General features: G+C 37.3%; 1 protein-coding gene, 1 long non-coding RNA gene and 1 pseudogene across 2 annotated transcripts; 1 reads left to right on the top strand and 2 right to left on the bottom strand.

Annotated features, from left to right (window-relative positions):
• Positions 1-2560: 2560 nt before the first annotated feature.
• LOC121995860 lies at positions 2561-3108 on the bottom strand. The gene is made up of 2 exons (XR_006115925.1): positions 2968-3108; positions 2561-2750 (listed from the first exon to the last, which is right to left on the bottom strand). It is a non-coding gene; the product is annotated as an uncharacterized LOC121995860 (long non-coding RNA).
• Positions 3109-3172: 64 nt separating this feature from the next.
• On the bottom strand, positions 3173-13730 carry LOC121994624 (annotated as a pseudogene).
• A 1254-nt stretch (positions 13731-14984) lies between these two features.
• On the top strand, positions 14985-17263 carry LOC121994623 (50S ribosomal protein L28, chloroplastic-like). Its single transcript, XM_042548596.1, has 2 exons — positions 14985-15339; positions 16737-17263. The coding sequence occupies exons 1-2, from the start codon at positions 14985-14987 to the stop codon at positions 16967-16969; spliced, it is 588 nt and encodes a 195-aa protein (XP_042404530.1). The 3' UTR covers positions 16970-17263.
• The last annotated feature ends 3121 nt before the right edge of the window (positions 17264-20384 follow it).

The following is a 20384-nucleotide window of genomic DNA, read 5'->3' as shown; positions in this document are numbered from 1 at the left end:
TTTTACATCATGTTTAAGTTGGCTACTCTTACTCTACTGCCCCCACGGGCGGGATCAGCCGGTTATGACATGGTATTCTTGCATCATGAGTCGGGAGGTCAAAGGTCTGCGGCAGCAATTGCGATAACATCAATATCTGTCCGTGCTAAACACCTAAGACCGCCATGTCATAACTGGGCCCGTATTCACCGTGATTTACTCCCTCTCATACTTGTGGGGCCGGGGTGAGGGGGCCGCTGGGTTGGCGGTTCCAACCTTTTGCATCATGTTTAAGTTGGCTACCGCCCCCGCGGGCTGGATCAACCGGTTAAGGCGTGGCATCCTTGCACAATGAGTTATAGGGTCGAAGGTCCACGGACGCGCACTGGATGAATAATCTAGGCCGACTGTGTTAAATTCCGGAGACACCACGCTTTAACCGGGCCAGCATTCACCGCTGATTTACTTCCTCCTAGGATCCCTGTGGGGCCAGGCCTAGGGGGCCGCTGGGCGGCGGGACCCGCCTTTTTGCACAATGTTTAAGTTGGCTACCGTCGCCTCGGATGGGTCTAGTGGCTAGCGCATGAGGTGTTGCCACCATGAGGTCTGGGGTTCGAATCTCGACAAAGCCGAGGTAAATGCCTCCCTTATGTGCTAGTCACTATTCCAAAGGCTAGTAGCCGCCCGTGATTTACCTCCTCCGTGTTGCCCTTGGGACGGGTTGGCGGAGGTGCTGGGGGCGAGCGTATTCGCCTTTTGCCACCATGTTTAAGTTGACTACCATGTTGGCCCTGGGACGGATTGGTATGGGCGTTGGGGGCAAGCGTATTCGCATTTTGCCATCATGTTTAAGTTGGCTAAGTCTCCTCAGGATGGTATAGTGGCTAGCGCATGAGGTACTGCCACCATGAGGTTTAGGGTTCGAATCTCGGCATAGCCGAGATAAATACCTCCCTCATGCATCAGTCATTATTCCAAAGGCTAGTAGTCATCCGTAATTTACCTCCTCCGTGTGGCCATGTGACAGATTGGCGGTGGCGCTGGGGAAGAACGTAGTCACCTTTTGCCACCATATTTAAGTCGGCTATCTTTGTTGAATCGTCGTTTTCCACATATTTAAGTTGGCTACAAGTTAGGGGAAAAAACATCTCCCATTCCCAAGCCAACTTAGCGGTCGGCTATAAATTCACCTCGTAATTTAGCTCCCTTCACATAACTTGGGACGTGTTGTGAGGGGTGCTTGGCATAATCACCTTGCTACATTGCTACAATGTTTAAGTCAATTGTGTTGGACCCCGTGGTTGTTTTGATGTGATTAATCAAGTTAGATTATGTCATGTTTGGTTTTGATTCCTGTGTCTAAGTGTACAGAAGCTTAGGCGCACAGAAAGTTGAACGGAAGATGCAGCTAGCGAGAAGAATGGCATGGGAAGGGAGCCGACGGGTTGCGGAAGAGTACACCGGTGGACGAGAAGAACGTACGCGATGTTCGAGGGACGAGAAGCCGGAGCGGAAGCCTACTCGAGGAGAAGGCCGAAAATTGAGCTCGGGTGAGCCCTATTCCGGTGGCCGAAATCACCCAGGTGATCGCAGCAGCAAAGGAGAGAAAAGGAGCTGCAAGTGCTACTGGAGGCGCCTTCAAAGGAGAGGCGCCTTCTGTGGAAGGCGCCTTCCATGGCTGGAATGTGCATTTGATAAATAGTGCGAAGGTGTCTTCCAAGGCTATGGAAGGTGCCTTCGGCCAGTCAAACTAGCTGTTTGTAAGTGGATAAAACTTTATCTACTTGCTACGCTGGAGGCGCCTTCCAAGCCCTTTGGAAGCGTCTTCAACCTTCGGATGAGATTTCCCAGGGACTATAAAAAGACACCTGGACCCAGGAAATCAACAACAACTTGAGATCAACTCTAGCTTTCATTTCCTTGTACATTCCTGAGCTTTTTAAGAGTGTAATAGGCTTCTCCGTCTACACGAAGGAGATCTTTCAACGCTTTCTTTTGCCTTGGATTAACAATCACCTAGGTTGTAACCAAGTAATTCCTTTGTGTCTTTTTAATTTATTAGTTGCTTAATTTTATTTATATAAGTTTGCTACTAATCTGAGTTGAAGAACGAGGAATGGTTTTATTTTTCTATTTCAGGCAATTCACCCCTCCCCTCTTGCTGGCCCCGCTGGGCCAACAAATTGGACCTCACGGGCATAGCCGAGTTAGTACTCGGGTGTCAAAATTGTTTCATTGGGCAAGGGTTGATTCCCACAGGGTTCATTCACATAAGGATTAAATGCCCTCCCACCTAGGAGGTCAGTTGGTATCGTGATTTACCTCCCTTCATCTCGCTGTGAAGCCGGCAATGAGAGGCGCTCAGGGTGACAAAATCACCTTTTTGGCTTTGATGTTTAAGTCAATTGGCTAATCAATTCTCCCAAATGCTTGAGATATAGTAAAGGTATTGTTAACACTAATAAACGATAGGCACTTACTCCTTATTCGCAAGTAAATTGTTCCTCCAGCTTGCAATTGTTCGATAGTACTAGTTCCCAATGTTCTCAAGTTCAATGTTGTGCGATTAAGACACACATGAAAACCCAAAAGGATATGGAAATCGCTATATACACAAAAACTTGTTACCAGAATTAAGATGAAGTCATCATATTCATAGCTGTTGTTATTCTGCTCAAACTAGGAACACATAGCTCACGAAACATGTACTCCTTGAGGAAGTCAGAGCTTCTCCTGTATTCATCGTAGCGTTGATCGGGAATACTGCTGAACTGCAGCGCAACCGTAATCAAACACATTAGATCAAAAATGAGTTGATCTATTTTATATGATTAGCTCGATAAAAATCATTATTGTTGATCTATTTTTTATATGATGAGGTTGATAAATTAGAACAGAAATGTCTAACAATGAGGATAACTAAATAGTCAAATGATCATTCTTGCACAAGATAAAAATATTACTAAAAATAATAGTCATTCGGTGAACCTGGAGCACAAATATGCCATCTTCAGCCAGAACTGAATCACAGCAGCTGAAAAACTCATCCATGAATTCATGACCTACTGCTTCAACCATCTATGTCAAGACAAAAAGTTCTGAGTGAACAATACCAAGAGAAGATACGGTCGTATTTGTGATTTTTTGGCAGATGACGATAATCCATCAGCACGAAATTAATGCGATCCTGAAAGTAGGCCACTACTTTGGTAAAGAATATGTATTTGTGCAAACGAATCTATATGCTATAGACTTCTAACAAAGACAGGAATCATTATTGTTTGCCTAAAAGAACATGTTCTGTAATCTTCACATTGTCCTGTAGAGAAAGTCTTCATCATAAATGAATTAGCAAGTTACAACTAAGAATACCAGATTTCGTATTAAAGCAAACACCCATTAGTTCCATAAGATAGCAGTAGAGATGGACCTCTTATGCCATGAATACTTTTCGGTTTATACTTTGGGAATATTGTTGTTGTTTACTTTGGTTTTCATCTTCCTTAAATATATTTACACCTATTGTTCATTTGAGAAGCTTTACTATAAAAATCATATCATCGTGGACTAGTAACTGAACAAAGCATACACTGTAGTACAAATTGATGCTGTGAAACATTTACCATTTTATTGGCTGCCTTTGTGAACCTTAGCTTATCTCATCTCCCTGTTGGTATATAAACTTATTCCAAGAGATAAATTGGCTTCTTCAAATGCAAGAATAATGCCAAGAACAACTTGACTTCATTAATCATGAAAGAGCGTTGTCAAAATCAATTTGACATCATGTGACTCTTCATAAACAAAGTAAAGTTCAATTATCTTATTAAGTTCAATGAAACTCTTTATGACAAGAGTCATTAGTATAGAAAAGAACAAAGTCTAATTGTCTTATATTTAATGATATAATGTATCGATCTAAGTGTATAAATAGGACCTTGTACGATGAAGAATGGCAAGTAGTAACATTTTCTCTTCATAGAGTTTTTTCTCCCATTCTCATACTTTGTTACAAAATCTCTCCTACATTCTTATTTTCTCATCCTAGTTCCAACAAATCTGGTATCAGAGCCATATACATCAATGGCTTCGACGAGTTCCCTCCAAGTGCCAAAGTTAACCAAAGACAACTACAGAATGTGGAGTATACAAATGGAGGCTCTATTAGGTTCCCTTGATGTATGGGACCTTGTGGAGACCGGTTATACTATAGCCGAAACAAGCGATGGGAATGAACAAGCTCTTAAGGCGATGAAGAAAAGAGAGAAGAAGGCTTTATTCACTATCTATCAAGGAGTAGATGAAGCCGCTTTTGAGTTGATTGCTCTAGCAACAACGTCACAAGAGGCTTGGGAGATATTGAAGACAGCATATGATGGAGTAGATAAAGTAAAGAAGATTCGCCTACAAGCCCTACGAGCTCAATTTGAAGCACTACAACAAGAGGCTTCAGAAATAATTTCTGATTATTCCCCCGAGTTATCTCTATTGTTCATCAAATGAGAAGAAATGGCGAGGAACTAAAAGATGTTCGAGTTGTTGAAAAGATCTTAAGGTCTTTAGACTCAAAATTTGATTTCATAGTTGTGGCAATCGAGGAATTAAAAGATTTGGAGGTGATGGCTGTGGAAGAGCTTATGGGATCCCTTCAAGCATATGAACAAAGAATATTGAAGAAAAGTGAAGGAAGAACTTTGGAGCAAGCACTCCAAGCCAAACTATCATTCAAGCATAATGAATCATCCAGAGGAGGTCCTCAACGAGGAAGGGCCTCTACATGGAGAGGAAGAGTTGGTCGTACTTCTAACTCCAATTGGCACACTCAAAATCAGAATGACGGAAATGAAGGATATGGACATGGAAGAGGCCATAGTGGAAGCCGAGGTCATGGTCGTGGACGAGGTAGAAACACTGGATGGAGGTATGATAAAACTAAATCTCAATGTCGTATTTGCAAGAAGTATGGTCATCACTATAATGAATGTTGGTATAACACTAACAACGGAGAAGAACAAGTGAACCTTGTCAATAAGGAGGTGGACAATGAAGGACCAGTATTGTTGATGGCATGAGATGGGCCAGAATCTGTCCAACCTATTGCATGTTTCCTAGACACAGGAGCATTAAACCACATGTGTGGGAGAAAAGAGTTGTTCACAAAGTTTGATGAGAGGCCAATAGGCAATATCACCTTCGGAGATCTATCACAAAGGTCAATTAAAGGAAAAGGTGACATTTTGTTTGTATTGCAAAATGGAAAGAAGGTATGCATCTCAGATGTTTATTATGTTCCTGATATAAAAAAATAATCTTTTGAGCATTGGTCAATTATTGGAGAAAGGATATGATATATAAATGAAGGACTTGACTCTCAGTATTCATCATAAAAATAATAATCTTATTACTCATGTCACAATGACCAAGAACAGATTGTTCCCACTGAAGTTAAGCATCAATGAAGAGAAATGCTTCAAGGCAAGCACTATGGATAGTTCCACTCTTTGGCATCTTCGATATGGGCATCTAAACTTTGAAGCATTAAAGCTACTTTCAAAAAATAACATGGTATTTGGATTGCCAAAGATTGAAAGTTCCAACCATCTATGTGAAATATGTGTTGTAGGAAAGCAACAAAGGAAGCCATTCAAAAAGTACAATTAGAGGCGAGCATCTTCACAACTTGAGCTTGTGCACTCCGATGTTTGTGGACCTATCAAACCTATCTCTTTTGGAGGAAACAAGTATTTCTTGACTTTAATTTCACTGATGATTATAGTGGGAAAATGTGGATATATATGCTGAAAGAGAAAAAAGAAGTTTCACAAAATTTAAGCAATTTAAAATTTTAGTTGAAAAACAAAGTGGTTATCAGATAAAATGTCTGCGAACTGATCGAGGAGGTGAGACACCTCGTTAGAATTTGAAAATTTTTGCAAAGAAAATGGTATTCTTCATCAACTCACAATGCCTCAAACACCACAACAAAATGGTGTTTCAGAAAGAAAAAATCGAACTATTCTAAATATGGTTCGATGTATGTTGAAAGAGAAAAATATCCCAAAAGAATTTTGGGGAGATGCTGTTGCTTGTGCTGTATATTTATTGAGCAGGTTTCCCCTAAAAGAATTGGAGACATCACCCCGGAGGAAGCATGGAGTTTACGTAAACCAAAGGTGGATCATCTTCATATTTTTGGGAGCATAGCATATGTAAAAATACAAGAAGAGAATCGGACAAAACTTGAAGATAAAAGTCAAAAGTGTATTATCTTGGGCTATTGCGAGAATGCTAGTGGGTACAAGTTGTACAATCCCATAACTCAAAAGCTTGTGGTATCAAGAGATGTGGAATTTGATGCAGAACAAACATGGAATTGGAACAATAACAATAATGATGACATGAAGCAAATCTCATTTGAAGAAGATTATAAAGAGAAGGAAGACAAGCAAGGAGAAGAAGTATCATCACCCCAACAAGTTGATACTCAATCAGAAAGTGACGATTCAAACAGTCCAATTGTGAAAAAGATGAAGAGCATCCAAGATATATATGACTCCAGCCAAGCAATTGATGTTGATTTTGCTCTTAATAATTTGTGCTTATTTGCAGGATATGATCCTATAACCTATGAAGAAGCATCCAAGGATATAAAGTGGAGAAAAGCAATGGAAGAAGAAATTCATATTATAAATAAAAATAATACATGGGAGCTCACTTCACTTCCGCAATGACACAAAGTTATTGGAGTCAAATGGGTGTTCAAAACAAAGACAAATGCAAAAGGAGAAATTGAAAGGCATAAAGCAAGGTTGGTTGCCAAAGGATACAAGCAAAAATATGGGATTGACTATGAAGAAGTCTTTGCACCAGTAGTCTGGCTTGAAACAGTAAGACTACTCATCTCTCTTACAGCTCAAAGAAGATGGAAGATATATTAGATGGATATAAAGTCTGCCTTCTTAAATGGAAATCTTGAAGAAGAGGTTTATATTGAGCAACCACTCGATTTTATCATCAAAGGACAAGAAGAAAAAGTATACAAGTTAAAAAAAGCTCTTTACGGACTCAAGCAAGCCCCTAGAGCCTGGAACTCAAGAATTGATAAGCACTTTATAAAGGAAGGCTTCACAAAGTGTCCTTATGAGCATTCTTTATACTTGAAGAAGAATTCATATGGAGATATTCTACTGGTATGTCTTTATGTGAATGATTTAATTTTTACAGGTAATAATATCTTCATGATTAGAGAATTCAAACAATCAATGGAGAAGGAGTTTGAGATGACAGATCTAGGATTGATGAGATACTTCCTTGGCATTGAAGTACAACAAAGAGAAGAGGGGATCTTTGTATCACAAGAAAAATATGCCAAAGAGATTCTGAAGAAATTCTCAATGGAAGATTGATATGCTATGGATACGCCAGTTGAATATGGCATTAGAATGACTAAAGACGGAGAAGGTAAACTTGTGAATCCAACTTATTAGAAGAGTCTTGTGGGTTGCCTCATGTATCTGACATGCACAAGACCTGATATATTATTTGGAGTTGGTTTAGTAAGCAGGTACATGGAAACTCCAAAAACTTCTCACTTATATGCAGTTAAGAGAATTCTTAAATATATCAAAGGGACAATTGATTATGGACTTCTTTACTCATCAACAAAAGATGTGGAGTTTTTTTGGTTTCAGTGATAGTGATTGGGTTGGAAGTTATGATGATCGCAAGAGCACTACTGGATATGTGTTTTATCTTGGTAATACTGCAATCACTTAGTCTTCAAAGAAACAATCAATTGTTGCTCTATCAACTTGTGAAGCTGAATATATTGCTGCAGCCTCTTGTGTTTGTCATGCTATTTGGTTAAACAGATTACTCCAGGACCTTAGATTGCAACAAGAAGCTACAACCAAGATCTATGTGGATAATAAATCTGCAATTGCTTTAGCCAAAAACCTAGTTCATCATGAAAGATCCAAGCATATCGATACTCGCTTTCATTTCATAAGGGAGTATGTTAAGTCAAAAGAAATAGAATTGCTCTATGTGAAGTCAAGTGATCAAGTAGCTGATATATTAACAAAGCCTCTAAAAGTAGAAGCCTTCCAATACCTAAGGAATTCGCTGGGAGTTCAAGGAAGAACAAGTTTAAGGGGGGCAGATGTTGGTATATAAACTTATTCCAAGAGATAAATTGGCTTCTTCAAATGCAAGAATAATGCCAAGAACAACTTGACTTCATCAATCATGCAAGAGAGTTGTCAAAATCAATTTGACATCATGTGACTCTTCATAAACAAAGTAAAGTTCAATTATCTTATTAAGTTCAATGAAACTCTTTATGACAAGAGTCATTAGTATAGAAAAGAACAAAGTCTAATTGTCTTGTATTTAATGATAATATGTATCAATCTAAGTGTATAAATAGGACCTTGTATGATGAAGAATGGCAAGTAGTAACATTTTCTCTTCATAGAGTTTTTTCGCCCATTCTCATACTTTGTTACAAAATCACTCCTACATTCTTATTTTCTCATCCGAGTTCCACCAAAATTCCAACACTCCCAAGTAGAATGCCATGATACCCCCAATATGAATCTTGTGTTGAATATTTATAAGTTCTAGGATGAAGAATACAAACCTCGAGCCTTCATCTTTAGCTCTTTTCTTTGCAAACTCTAGTTGCTTCATAGATAAGTTAATTCCTGTGTATCTGCAGCCAGTTTGCTTAACAACCTTGATTGCAAAACCTCCCCAACAACAACCAATCTCCAAAACTTCATGTGTTCCATCAATTTGAGCCTTGATGTTAAAGTAGAACGATAAGAATTGAGCTAACAATGAAATGAGACACCAAAGTGCTCCAACAACATTCTCACCTTTTTAATTAAAAGAGAGATTTTGTGTAGCTGTGCTGTTTTCAGGTCCTCATTCAGTGTCTGAAAAATTGTTTGGGAAGGAATTTTAGATTCTAATAAATGAACCACGACTTGTATGGAATGTTAGAAAGAATAATGCAAAGTAAACCAAGCAAAATAGAAGTTCAGAACCTTGAAAATGGCACAGGAGTAGCTCATTGTCTCATCCAAAATCAGAGAAAAGAAATCATTACTCTGTCATGAGATGAAGTTAATTACCAGATTAAACCAAAAAGAGATTCCAATTAATATAGATTTTCATTTCAATTATTAAAGTTACAATAATGAAAAATTTTACAATGAGTTTGCACAGCAGCTGAAGTCTAACCAGATCATAATGATTGCAGATGTTCTGAATGGCTTGTTTTATAGTGTTTTGTCTCCACATACACTTAAAAAAGTATCTTGCTGATGCAAATCCTGCTGTTGCAAACGTTGGTGTCCACCAACCTCTGGTTAACTTCTCAGAAAATTTGTAGCAGTAGAAACAAGTTTCATATTTGTGCATAGTATCAGTAATGCATTCAGCAAAACAAAAAAAAAATCAAGGAAAGGAGACACCTAAAATACCTTCCAAAATATTTCCTCAGTTCACTGTTAGCGATAAGGATCTACCAAAAAATATGGAAAACATTAATTAAATTTGCAAGTTGAGTGACAGTAACTGGCATCTAATCTTTCAGCTTGTGCACTTGTTAAGTTACCAAAAGAAGATCCAGAAGGCCTTTTTCTTTATCAACAAATGAAAAGTACCCATTTATATATGCATCTGCAAGACCTAAATCAGCTTCAGTGGCAATCTGTCAAGATTGATATGATGGGTAAGTTTTTGGCCTGATGTACTTGTGATTGATATTCAAACTAGGACTGTTCGTAAAAGGCAAACAAATGGACCTTCCAATAGAACAAAGGATTATGAACTATAAGAATAGCCTTTTTTGTGTTTTGCTATCTCATTCCCTTGAACTCGTATATATTGCCACCTTCTTCTAGCAATCTGCAATTATGATGTAGCATGGATTCAAAGGAATGTTGCATGCAAAGCCTAAAATTGCAGACATTGGATAGTTTCTAGAGAGCCTAATGCTTGACAGATATCCATCTCAATTGCTTGCTCTCAGGTTATATTAAACCATGTATTAGTTAATTCCTGAAAAAAATGATGTTCTAACTTGTAAGTATATTGGTAATTGTGTGATTTATACCCTTTCTTTTAATTTTGATATCTATAATGTACTCCACATTGTCACCACTGTACTATGATCACAACTTACAGTCTTACAAGCACCAATAAGCAAATGACCTTTTCCATGGTGAATCTAAATATGCAAGCAAATCAATGCACTTACGTTAAGTAACCAGTTGAGATATAACTCTCAAGAAATCTAATCACAAAATGTCTTGCTCCACGTTCCATTAATGATGGTACCATATGTATTGGGTTTCTCAATAGAATAGTATCTTTTCCAAGCACACTGTTAGCAGCCATAATGCCTGCCTGTAAAAGAATTGTGATTTGCACATCAAGCATTTCATTTCGTTGATGTTTAATGATTGTAAAGCATTCTATGTTTAAATCCAAATGCAAGAAGTAGTTCTATCACCTTCAGTTCATCCTAATGGGAGCCATAACCTGTGAATCACCATCCAAATAAGTGAGAATTTCAATTTCGATTTGAAGTTTGATTCTATTCGAAATTTAGCCCTTTCAGTTAAATTTTTCTCAACTTGGCTTTGTCAATTCATGTTTTTTGGTTTCAGTTAGCCCTTTTCGTGCAACACTCACTAAAATGTTGGAATGAAATGGTACCAGAAGAAGACTCTCAATTTGACACCTAACTCTTGATTGCTACAACTTCCACAGCTTACCTTGGTACGCTCCAGAAAACCATATGGCTCTTTTCCCCTGTATGACTTCTAGCTCTAAGGCAGCTTTTGAGGCTGCAACAGATGGAAAAGAATGGCTGGTGCACCATTTAAGCAAGGTGTGTTTTGGAACACGCAGAGGTTTCAGAGTTACAAGAAATGGTAGCTTGGTTGAACCTAGATTCTGCAGACATATTTGCACCATAAGCTTTTTCACCAACTGTTTGTAATCTTTCAAGAGAAACTCTTCTAACAAACCAAATTCAAAGAATGCATGATGTTAAACCAATGATATGTGCTTAAAAACAAAAAGTCAAAGCAAACCTGCAACACATTTAGCCAATATGTGACACACACTCCATCATGTGTTGCCCCAAGATAATTATAAGCACTCCATGCTGCTGGATTTTTAAGCATCAAACTTTGTCATGATTAAGATAAATATCACTGTTCACAGAAACACACTATACTTCAGTTGGTGAGGGAATGAGAAAATATAAAGTAATATTATAATGGCATGTATATGTGAGCTTTCCTCAAGTTAATATTTGAATTGAATTTGATAACATTAATATCCAAGAAGACCATATTCATGAAAAACCAAAGAAAAGGTTGTTTCATGTTCAAGAAGTTTTACACTCCAGCTCAATATAGACCTCATTTTCTTACAACTTAGTGATAAATTAAAGATCTACTTCAGCTGCAATTTCTATATACAAGAAGTATTATGTAGAGATAAGCCTGATTTAATGACTCTTGAGCATATAATCAAATGTGACATCTATGAATTGGTTAGATGCATTTAAATTTATCAACTACTTAATGACTCTTTTGCCTATGGTCGTCTAGGTTACAGTCTGTCTGACTTCAACAAATGAGGTATGAGTGAGAACCGGATATTCTTTTATCAACAGAATGGGCCTCCCGAGAAATCGTCTTCTCTTTCTTAGCAATTCGGATAACCCAAGTAATCAAAAGCCATAATTGAAATCATAATTAGTAAAAACTAATAACTATCAGCTATATGTACTAATCTATTAAACTAAGAGATAGAGTTTAATATTTTCTTTCTCACTTGTTACACCCAACATTGATAAAGGTGAGGAACTACCTTTAATATCATGTTAAAGTCATCGTCGAAGTCCAATCCAACCCAAAATGCCAAGGCACTTCAATGAGAGACATCTTGGTATTTAAATACGATTAATAAGTCTCACTTAACAATGAAAGACTAAAAGGTGGAGTTTCATGTCTCCATCTTACTTCCTACTCTGTTTAGCATGTCTGTTTTCAACAACATTAACATACCTATATACATATTGGAAGGCACCAAGTATCCTTGCCTCCTTGAAGGTTGCTTGTTCTCCTAAAAGTTTCAAAGCATCCGGGGCATGGGCGCTAATTATGCATTGATCATACATCTCTTTCGAGCAATCTGCTCCTACCACACAGCATCCTGCCAAAAAGCCATATCATTGTATTTAACCAAAGATGATCATAAAACAATCTTGATCTGTGAGTTTATCAAAATAAATTTGATCAAGAGGATCCAATTGATACCTCTGGTCAATGATCAGCAATCATTTAGAAGAAAGCACTTTACCTCCATCAGTATTAAAAACTGATTGCACAGCATATCCTGTTCTAATTGTACATGATCTTCTCTCCCGTTCTTCTCTTACCTGCTTGTAATAAGCATCGAGTTAAAGATATAGCTCTGACCAAATTTTTAGATACACAAGTTTACAAGGTTACCCTGCCAATATAGCTCTGTGAATGTGACTTTGACAGAATGCCACTGTGGGCCACCAGATAGACGACATGTGTTTGAAAGCATCATAAAGATCAAGAAGATAAACATGTGGTATGGAGTGAAAATTGTTAACTTAATACTAAAGAGGCTTGTAGAGCACTAGTTAGAATGAATAACAAGATGGATGATCACAAACAAAGTAGAAATAACAGCAAAGTTAAGGCAGAAGAATATTAACCTGAAGAAGGTGACTATTACGGAAAAAGGAAAGGACATAATAAGCTGGGAAATGCAGTACTGCATCGGGAGGGCATGACCAGAAAGTGGCACAAATTGGAATCTGTAACCTCGCAAAATTGTTTGTACAAACCAAACATCAGTTACTACAATAACATCGAAAAAGAATATAGGTTCTAGTGATTAATCTCACAAGATGACCCTTCTGGAACAACTCAGAATAGCCATGAGATTTGATGAAGTGCTCCAGCGTCTCATTGCGGTCTACATCTGGATCGCCTTCCAGCTTCTCGAGGTACCTTTCAGAATTAATGGTTGGTTTTCTCCAAACATATCGAGAACAATATTAAGGGTCTAGCGAAATTAAGCTTACTTGAGGACATCTCCCTTGAATTTGACAAGTTCTTGAATCATTCGCCAAAAGTATGGATTGAGTAGATTGGCCTTTTGCGAAAATAAGCTAGAGAAGTCATTCCGGCTTCCCCATTCATATCCTTTGCCGTCATCCAAGCTTATAGCAAACGACATGTCTGAAACCTCCGTCTCCACGCCAAGGCTCTCGAAAACTCCATCATATTGGGATACGTCACCTGTAACACGCATCATTCGTATCAAAAGAGCGAACACTTTCGCCTACTACCAACAAGTAATGCCTTTGATATTTCTTTTTGTGTTATGGGGGCTTTACTTACTCGATTGAAGACCATGAAACCGAAGTCAAGGAGAATGCCATCAAAAGAGACCGTCTTAGCATGGCCGCCCAAGTAACCTTCATTCTCCTAGATCACTACCTCCGCACCGGCCTTCGCCAATGTGTAGGCCGCAGCCAGCCCAGTGATCCCCGCACCCACCACTGCTACCCGCATAGCGACCGGAATGTTGCCTCGGGCGGCTGCCGCCGATCGACGTGAGAGCCCCTGACTGGAATGGAGAAGGGAGCAAAGAGCCCGAGCAAAGCAACAAATGAACTTTGGGGAGGAGAGGGCTAAAAAATGGACTTTGGCCTGAGGAGTGGATAAAATATATATGAGCTCGTTTTTCTTTTCTTTTTTTTTTTTTAGCAAAAAAAAAACGAGCTCGTATATATTTTTTTTCTTTTTTTTCGTGTTTCCTCTGGAGCAATTATTTTGAACTGTTTATATTCTCTAATGTAGTAGTAGTAGCAGCTGATTAGATTGGAGGAGCGTCTGGTACCGTCAAATTAATAATTAGTAAATTTTCAAAAAAACAATAATAATTTTAAACTCGAGACCAATCTTGCTTAATTATGAATCGTTGAACGAAAATAATAATAATAATAATAATAATAGTAATAATAAATAGAAGAAGATGGAGACGAAGGAGGAGAGTAGAGACAAACATGAATAGCATCAGTCATACGAATTTGCTCAATTGCTCATTAGAAATTGATAATACTAGGAAGACATTCCTCGCAGCATATTTATATATATTATATAAATTGATAACCCATCATCAAATATTTAGAGGAGTCATCGTACTTAAAGAAAATCTTAAATGAGATAACACCGAATCTAGGACGTCGATTCGACACATGAAAGTTTTCCACCTGTAATAAGGAAGTGTTCATCACGGATGATCCAGAAGTTTATCATTGTATATCTCATTTAGAAGAAAAAATCTTATAAATGTGTCATAGCTGGGATTGAATATCTAAATGACAATTTAATATCCATCATACCTTAAAAGCAAACTAATCGTACTTAAAAAGCAGAACCGCTATCTTAGCAGACCCCCTACAGCCGGTCATACGGGTATAGTGAGAGATAAATATAGGTACACAGACGTTAGACGTATACTAAAATGAATATCAGATCATCAGTTGTAAGGACTTGACTCCAATATCTCTTAATTATACATCCTATTTAGAAATAAATCTCTATAAATAACGATAACTAAATTATGAATATTTAAATGACAATTTAATATCTACTGTAGCCCCAAGGCAGAGTAATCATACTTATACTTGATGACGAGTTTAATCATGTGAGTCACAAGACTTGCCTCACTTATATGCTAGTCATTATTTCAAAGACTAATAGCCGTCTGTAATTTACCTCCTCCATATTAACCCTGAGATAGATTGACGGGGATACTGAGGACGAGCGTATTCGTCTTTTACCACCATGTAAATCTTCAAAAGCTTAAATAACGCAGGAAATGGAGGAACAAAACAAAAACTTTAAATTGGGCCGTTGTCTATAGGCCGGCCCATGGGACAAGCCCTCATCAGTTACTCGTCTCGCTCTTATCCTTTTATCCATCAATTCCATTCATTCCATTCCATCGTCTCCTCCCTCCTCCACTCGCCTCTCCTCGGGATTCCTACGCCGGGGCAACCGCAACCAATGGCAGCGCCTTCGACGGCGCTTTGCATCGCCAGGGCGCACCGGCACTCCGCCTCCAAGCTTAGGGTTTCCTCCGGAAGCTTCTCTCCCGCCGCGACTTTTTCCGCTGGAGCACTAGGTTTCGGGAGGTCCCGGTTGGTCGGCTTCCCTGTCATCTTCACCACCAGTCTCCCTTCACTTCGAGTTCCTCACAAGCTTCCAATTGCCCCCGTTGTTGCTCGTAATGACTCCCCTCTTCCGATTAGTTGTAGTTTTATTTGGGCGATTCGTTTCGAATTCCTAACATTATAGATATCCATGGAGAAAAGACGAACATTTGATGAAAACGTGAAGCTTGTGGCATGCCATTTAATAGGCTACGTCCTCGAGAGCCAACTTAGGAGTTGAAGTAGCATCCTGTTTCAGATTTATATAAGATTTGTCTGATTGAATCGCTTTTTGCTTTCCCTCTCTGTTTAGTATGCAACGTCAAACCAAACGTTGGCTTTGTTTTCAACGCCTATAAGCAACATCTTAGTCGATTCATGAGCAAATATTTGCAAATGGTGACTGTTTTTATTCCCAAATTAATTGTTGAATTTTCTATCTCTTTGATCACATTGTTCTTAAGGTATTCAGATAGCATTGCATCTTTCTTTACTCTTCTTAATCTTGAATACTTCAACATATCTAATGCTTAAGATAGAGAGTGATGATGGTTGAAGTTTTGTATGCATTGCTTCGATCCTTCTTTGAAGGTCTGATGGGATTGTATTTGCCTCCAAGCTTGCACTTGAAAGAGACAAAAAAAAGGGATGTCCAGAATTGCCCAGCAGGGTCACACTCCAACAATCAAGTTAGATGGGAGGAAACAATTGTATGAGAAAGGATTAGATTAGCTTACATTGTTCTGAAATGGGAGGTGGTGTTTACTTTGGATGGAAATTTGGCTTGAGTGATTAATAGATGTGTCCATTCTTGTCACATGCTACGTGCATGAGTTTGATCGATCATCGCATTCAATGATCCATAACTATAGGCCACTCTTGGATCCTTTTTAGGTCTTTTTTCACAAGTGACTTCCACGGTCAGTCAGTATCTTAAATAATTGAATAGACTTTCATCATGTTTCGACCACATCTGCTACTAACTAATCTACTAATTATGTTGTCGGGAAGAGACTCACTGACAAAGTTTGTGGGAATACCATTGTCTTATCCGATGTGTTTCGCTAGATTCAGATCAATACAGTCAGTCTCAAGCCATTCCAAGAGCTCTGATCAGATCCCTATCTGGGAAGGCGATTTACTTTGAAGTTGTTAGTTTGTTGGTTTATTCGAACAAAAAATGTTGTCTGGATAATTATATTCTGCTATCATTTACATATTGGTTATATAAGCACATTTCTTTCAAATTCATCTTTTAATCTATCCCATGTGATTTATTTAAGACAATTACAAACTAATACCAGTGCGAGTTATTAATTTCCTGTATTTAACACTGCAATTGAAGTCATTTCCTCGAGCCAAAAGTGAATTACAAAAGCCAAGTGTTATTGTGGTACCTTAACCTGGCATCCCTCGCAGATAATTTAGCCCTACATTTCATATGACTAATGAATCTTCCTCGTGCTTTCAGGCCGGGTTTGCCCTTTTACCGGGAAGAAGGCTAATAGAGCAAATAAAGTTTCCTTCTCGAACCACAAGACCAAGAAGCTGCAGTTTGTCAATTTGCAGTATAAGAGGATCTGGTGGGAAGCAGGGAAACGATACGTAAAGCTACGCTTGTCAACAAAGGCACTGAAGACCATTGAGAAGAATGGTCTGGATGCTGTTGCTAAGAAGGCAGGAATTGACCTCCGAAAAGAATGAACCTGAACTACCCAACGGCCATGCCTTTACTCCTTTTTATCGCTTAGTAAAATCGTCGAGGTGATTTTGGCTCTGTTGCCACTTAGTTCATTGTCTGTTGTCATTTCTACTTCCAACTGGCTGTAAATTTACCAGGACAAAATATTTCAAGATGCTTTGTGTGATGCATGTCTTACTAACTAGGATAGACATTTTCTCTCCAGAGATTGTCCACACATGTACAAATAGTCTAATTCAGATTCAGCTACTGAAACATGTCTGGAATAAATTTGTAGAAGCAAGTTTTACATTGTAGTTCAAATGACATCACTGTACAAGGATGAGTTCAGTGCTGCTTGGTTTGTGTAGGGTATGTTTCTTGGCAACTAAATAAAACATCAAAATAGATTTTTTTTTATGTTTTCTTTTATTGTTGTTGTATTTGTTGATATTGTTGTTGTAGGAGTATAGTTATTGGTGTATTTATTTCTGCGTGTTTTTATATTCAATAGGTCTGATATCCATCAAAATCATGGAAACAGATCTTGTACACTTGGAGTATTTATCTGTGGAGCTAGATACGTTAAAGGAAAAATCTCAATGAAACGTTCAAGGATAGACATATAAATTTATGGTCTATTATTTCACTTTTTGTGAGCCTCATCATATAAATTTATGGTCTATTATTTCACTTTTTTGAACCTCATCATTTTATGTATCTATACTTAGCAATTTATTGAGATTCATTTTTTTTGAACATATCATTTTTCTTCTATGTGTGTCTTTAATATTTGTTTGACTAATACTGATTAAGTTATGATTTATCAAAATATATTATTTAATATTGAAAAATTATATTAAAAGTTTCTAAATAACTATAAAATTAATTATCTCAATTTTGATTTTTAATTTTCTAAATAACCATAATGGTAACAAATGAATCCTTCAATTTTTGATATTATACAAACCGTCTTCCTGCAATTTCATTTCAGTCCTAGTTTACCATTTTCATAACGCTTTCCAAGTTCCATTATTATCAAAATATATATACCTTTGTCCAAGTTGTCTCGTGCTTAGTGCTATGGTACAGTGATAGGGTATTTAATTTATCATCCAGATATCTAGTTGTCCAAGTTTGATTCCTATCTATAATGTATTTATAAGATTTTTTTTTTCTAAATAGACATGCAATTAAAGGATGCTGGGCTTTAGGACTGCCCACCATGAGTACTTCCTGATTTATCTTAGTGGTTGATAGAAAAATTTTATAAGATCAAGTCGATCACCTCAGAACTAGTCAATGAAGTTAACTAGATTTATCTTTTTTTTCTAAGTTGTCTCATCTGTACCGGATCTGAAGTATGATGTAATATTGCAGCAATCTGAAGTATGATGTAATCTGAAGTATGATGTAATATGAAGTTTATATTGTTGGGTTCAGATACTTCTATTGAGAATGTTGATGATCGATATCTAGAAAATCTAATCAATAATTGATTATTTCTATTTTGTACACAAGTGATGTTATTGATTTTAAAGTAATGTTTGGATTATTTAAATTGATATTCTATTTTAAGTCTGCCAATGTTTCAGAATTATATTCTCTTGACTTGAGAAAGTGGATTCTTAAAAGGCTTCAATCGTATCATTTACTGAGATCTTGAAATGGTTATGTATATAATTCATAGTTTTTTCTAAAAAAAAAATAATATCAAGTTGGATATTGTCTCCCTGAAATTGTCCATAATCTTATGCCTAAATGTGAAATTTAATGTGTTTTCAAAGTCTGATATAGTCATTTTGAAATTGAGACAAAAATAAGTGAACCTAAATTGATATTCATGTCTACTTCAATAAATCTAATAATGACTCTTTTCATTATCAGAAACTTTGGTATCATATAAAACTAAGAGTACTTTACCTCCTAACCTAGCTTTCGTAAGTACTTGAAGTCCAAATACAATTAATCTTAAATGGATATAATTGTATTTTTGGAGATACAGTATTTTCACTGTTTCCTCTGTCATAAGACTAAGTCATACTTTGCCTCCATCAGGAAGGTGAAATGCTTTTGTCTATAATGATGATAAACGATGTAGAAAAGTTTAAAATTTCTTGACTATAAAGTCTTTTAGGATTTGAAGTAGCCCCCAAGGTGTAACGTAGATAATAGGTACATGATATCTCTGGCGTAATAGCCAGATGTCGATTTTCAAGAATTGATGACCTGGGGTTTACCCTACCATACACCTAACGCCTATATACTTGCATTTACCTTCATCCATATTAGTGGAGTCGGCACTAAGGGAGTCGTTAATGTAACATATCTACATTTTTTTTTTAGAATTTAAAGTATTTAATTGTTCGTTAAAGAAAATATTCAAGTCTTTCTCTAAATCAATTATTTCTTTCAGTCGGTGAGAACCAATAGTGGAAAAGTTATTCCTTCTAATTAGGGTATCTAACCAGGAAGTAGTATTTGTAGATTTATGCTAAGTCAATTAGAGGATAATGAATAGCCTTGTTAATTAAATTAGTATCTTCTCTTGCTTTTGAACTTAGTAAGGACACACAGATTAAATAAGAAATAATAACATAAAGAAATGCATAAAATGATAAGGGGATAGGATTTACGTGATTACAATGTAAGAGGTTGTTAATCCAAGACAGTTGAAAGCTCACTAAAAGAATGTTCCTTCTTCAACAATAGTCGGAGGCGAAGAAACCCCTTACAGTAGTTAACACACAGATTAGATAAGAAATAATAACATAAAGAAATGCATAAAATGATAAGAGGATAGGATTTACGTGATTACAATGTAGGAGGTTGTTAATCCAAAACAGTTGAAAGCTCACTAAAAGAATGCTCCTTCTTCAACAATAGTCGGAGGCGAAGAAGCCCCCTACAGTAGTTAAAAGCTTAACAATTAAGTACAGAAAATGATTTTCAATGTATTGTTTGAACTCCTAGCTCTATGGTGTTATTTATAGTCTTTTGGAGAAAGTTACCATTTGTTGACGTGGTACTAGAGGCCTCTCCAAAGACATCTGAGGCACCCTCAATGGATAAACCTTTATCCACTCAATAATGGTCACTTAACGGTTTTGTCGCGTTGGAGACACCTTCAATGTGCTTGGACGTGCCTCGACACTATTCATCTGAGGTGCCCTCTGTAGGACCGTTGGGCCGGCTAGAAGGGTTGATAAATAACCTGTCAATTAAAAACAAACAACCCTTCCTCGAACGATTAAGCTAACACTTGTAAAATGAATTAAGCAGATAAATAAAAGCATAAAAGAAAAGACGAGGCACCAGATGTTTACTTGGTTACAACCGATGTGGTTGTTAATCCAAGGAAGATTAAGCTCAAAAACTCCTTCAGGCGGAGAAGCCTCTTACAGCGTTTAGGCACAGAGAAACAGAAGCTTAACTACA

The sequence above is a fragment of the Zingiber officinale genome, chromosome 6A, assembly GCF_018446385.1.
Source record: "Zingiber officinale cultivar Zhangliang chromosome 6A, Zo_v1.1, whole genome shotgun sequence".
Classification (NCBI taxonomy): domain Eukaryota; kingdom Viridiplantae; phylum Streptophyta; class Magnoliopsida; order Zingiberales; family Zingiberaceae; genus Zingiber; species Zingiber officinale.
Note: the sequence above shows the minus strand (reverse complement) of the source record. Positions and strands in the feature narration are given on the sequence as shown.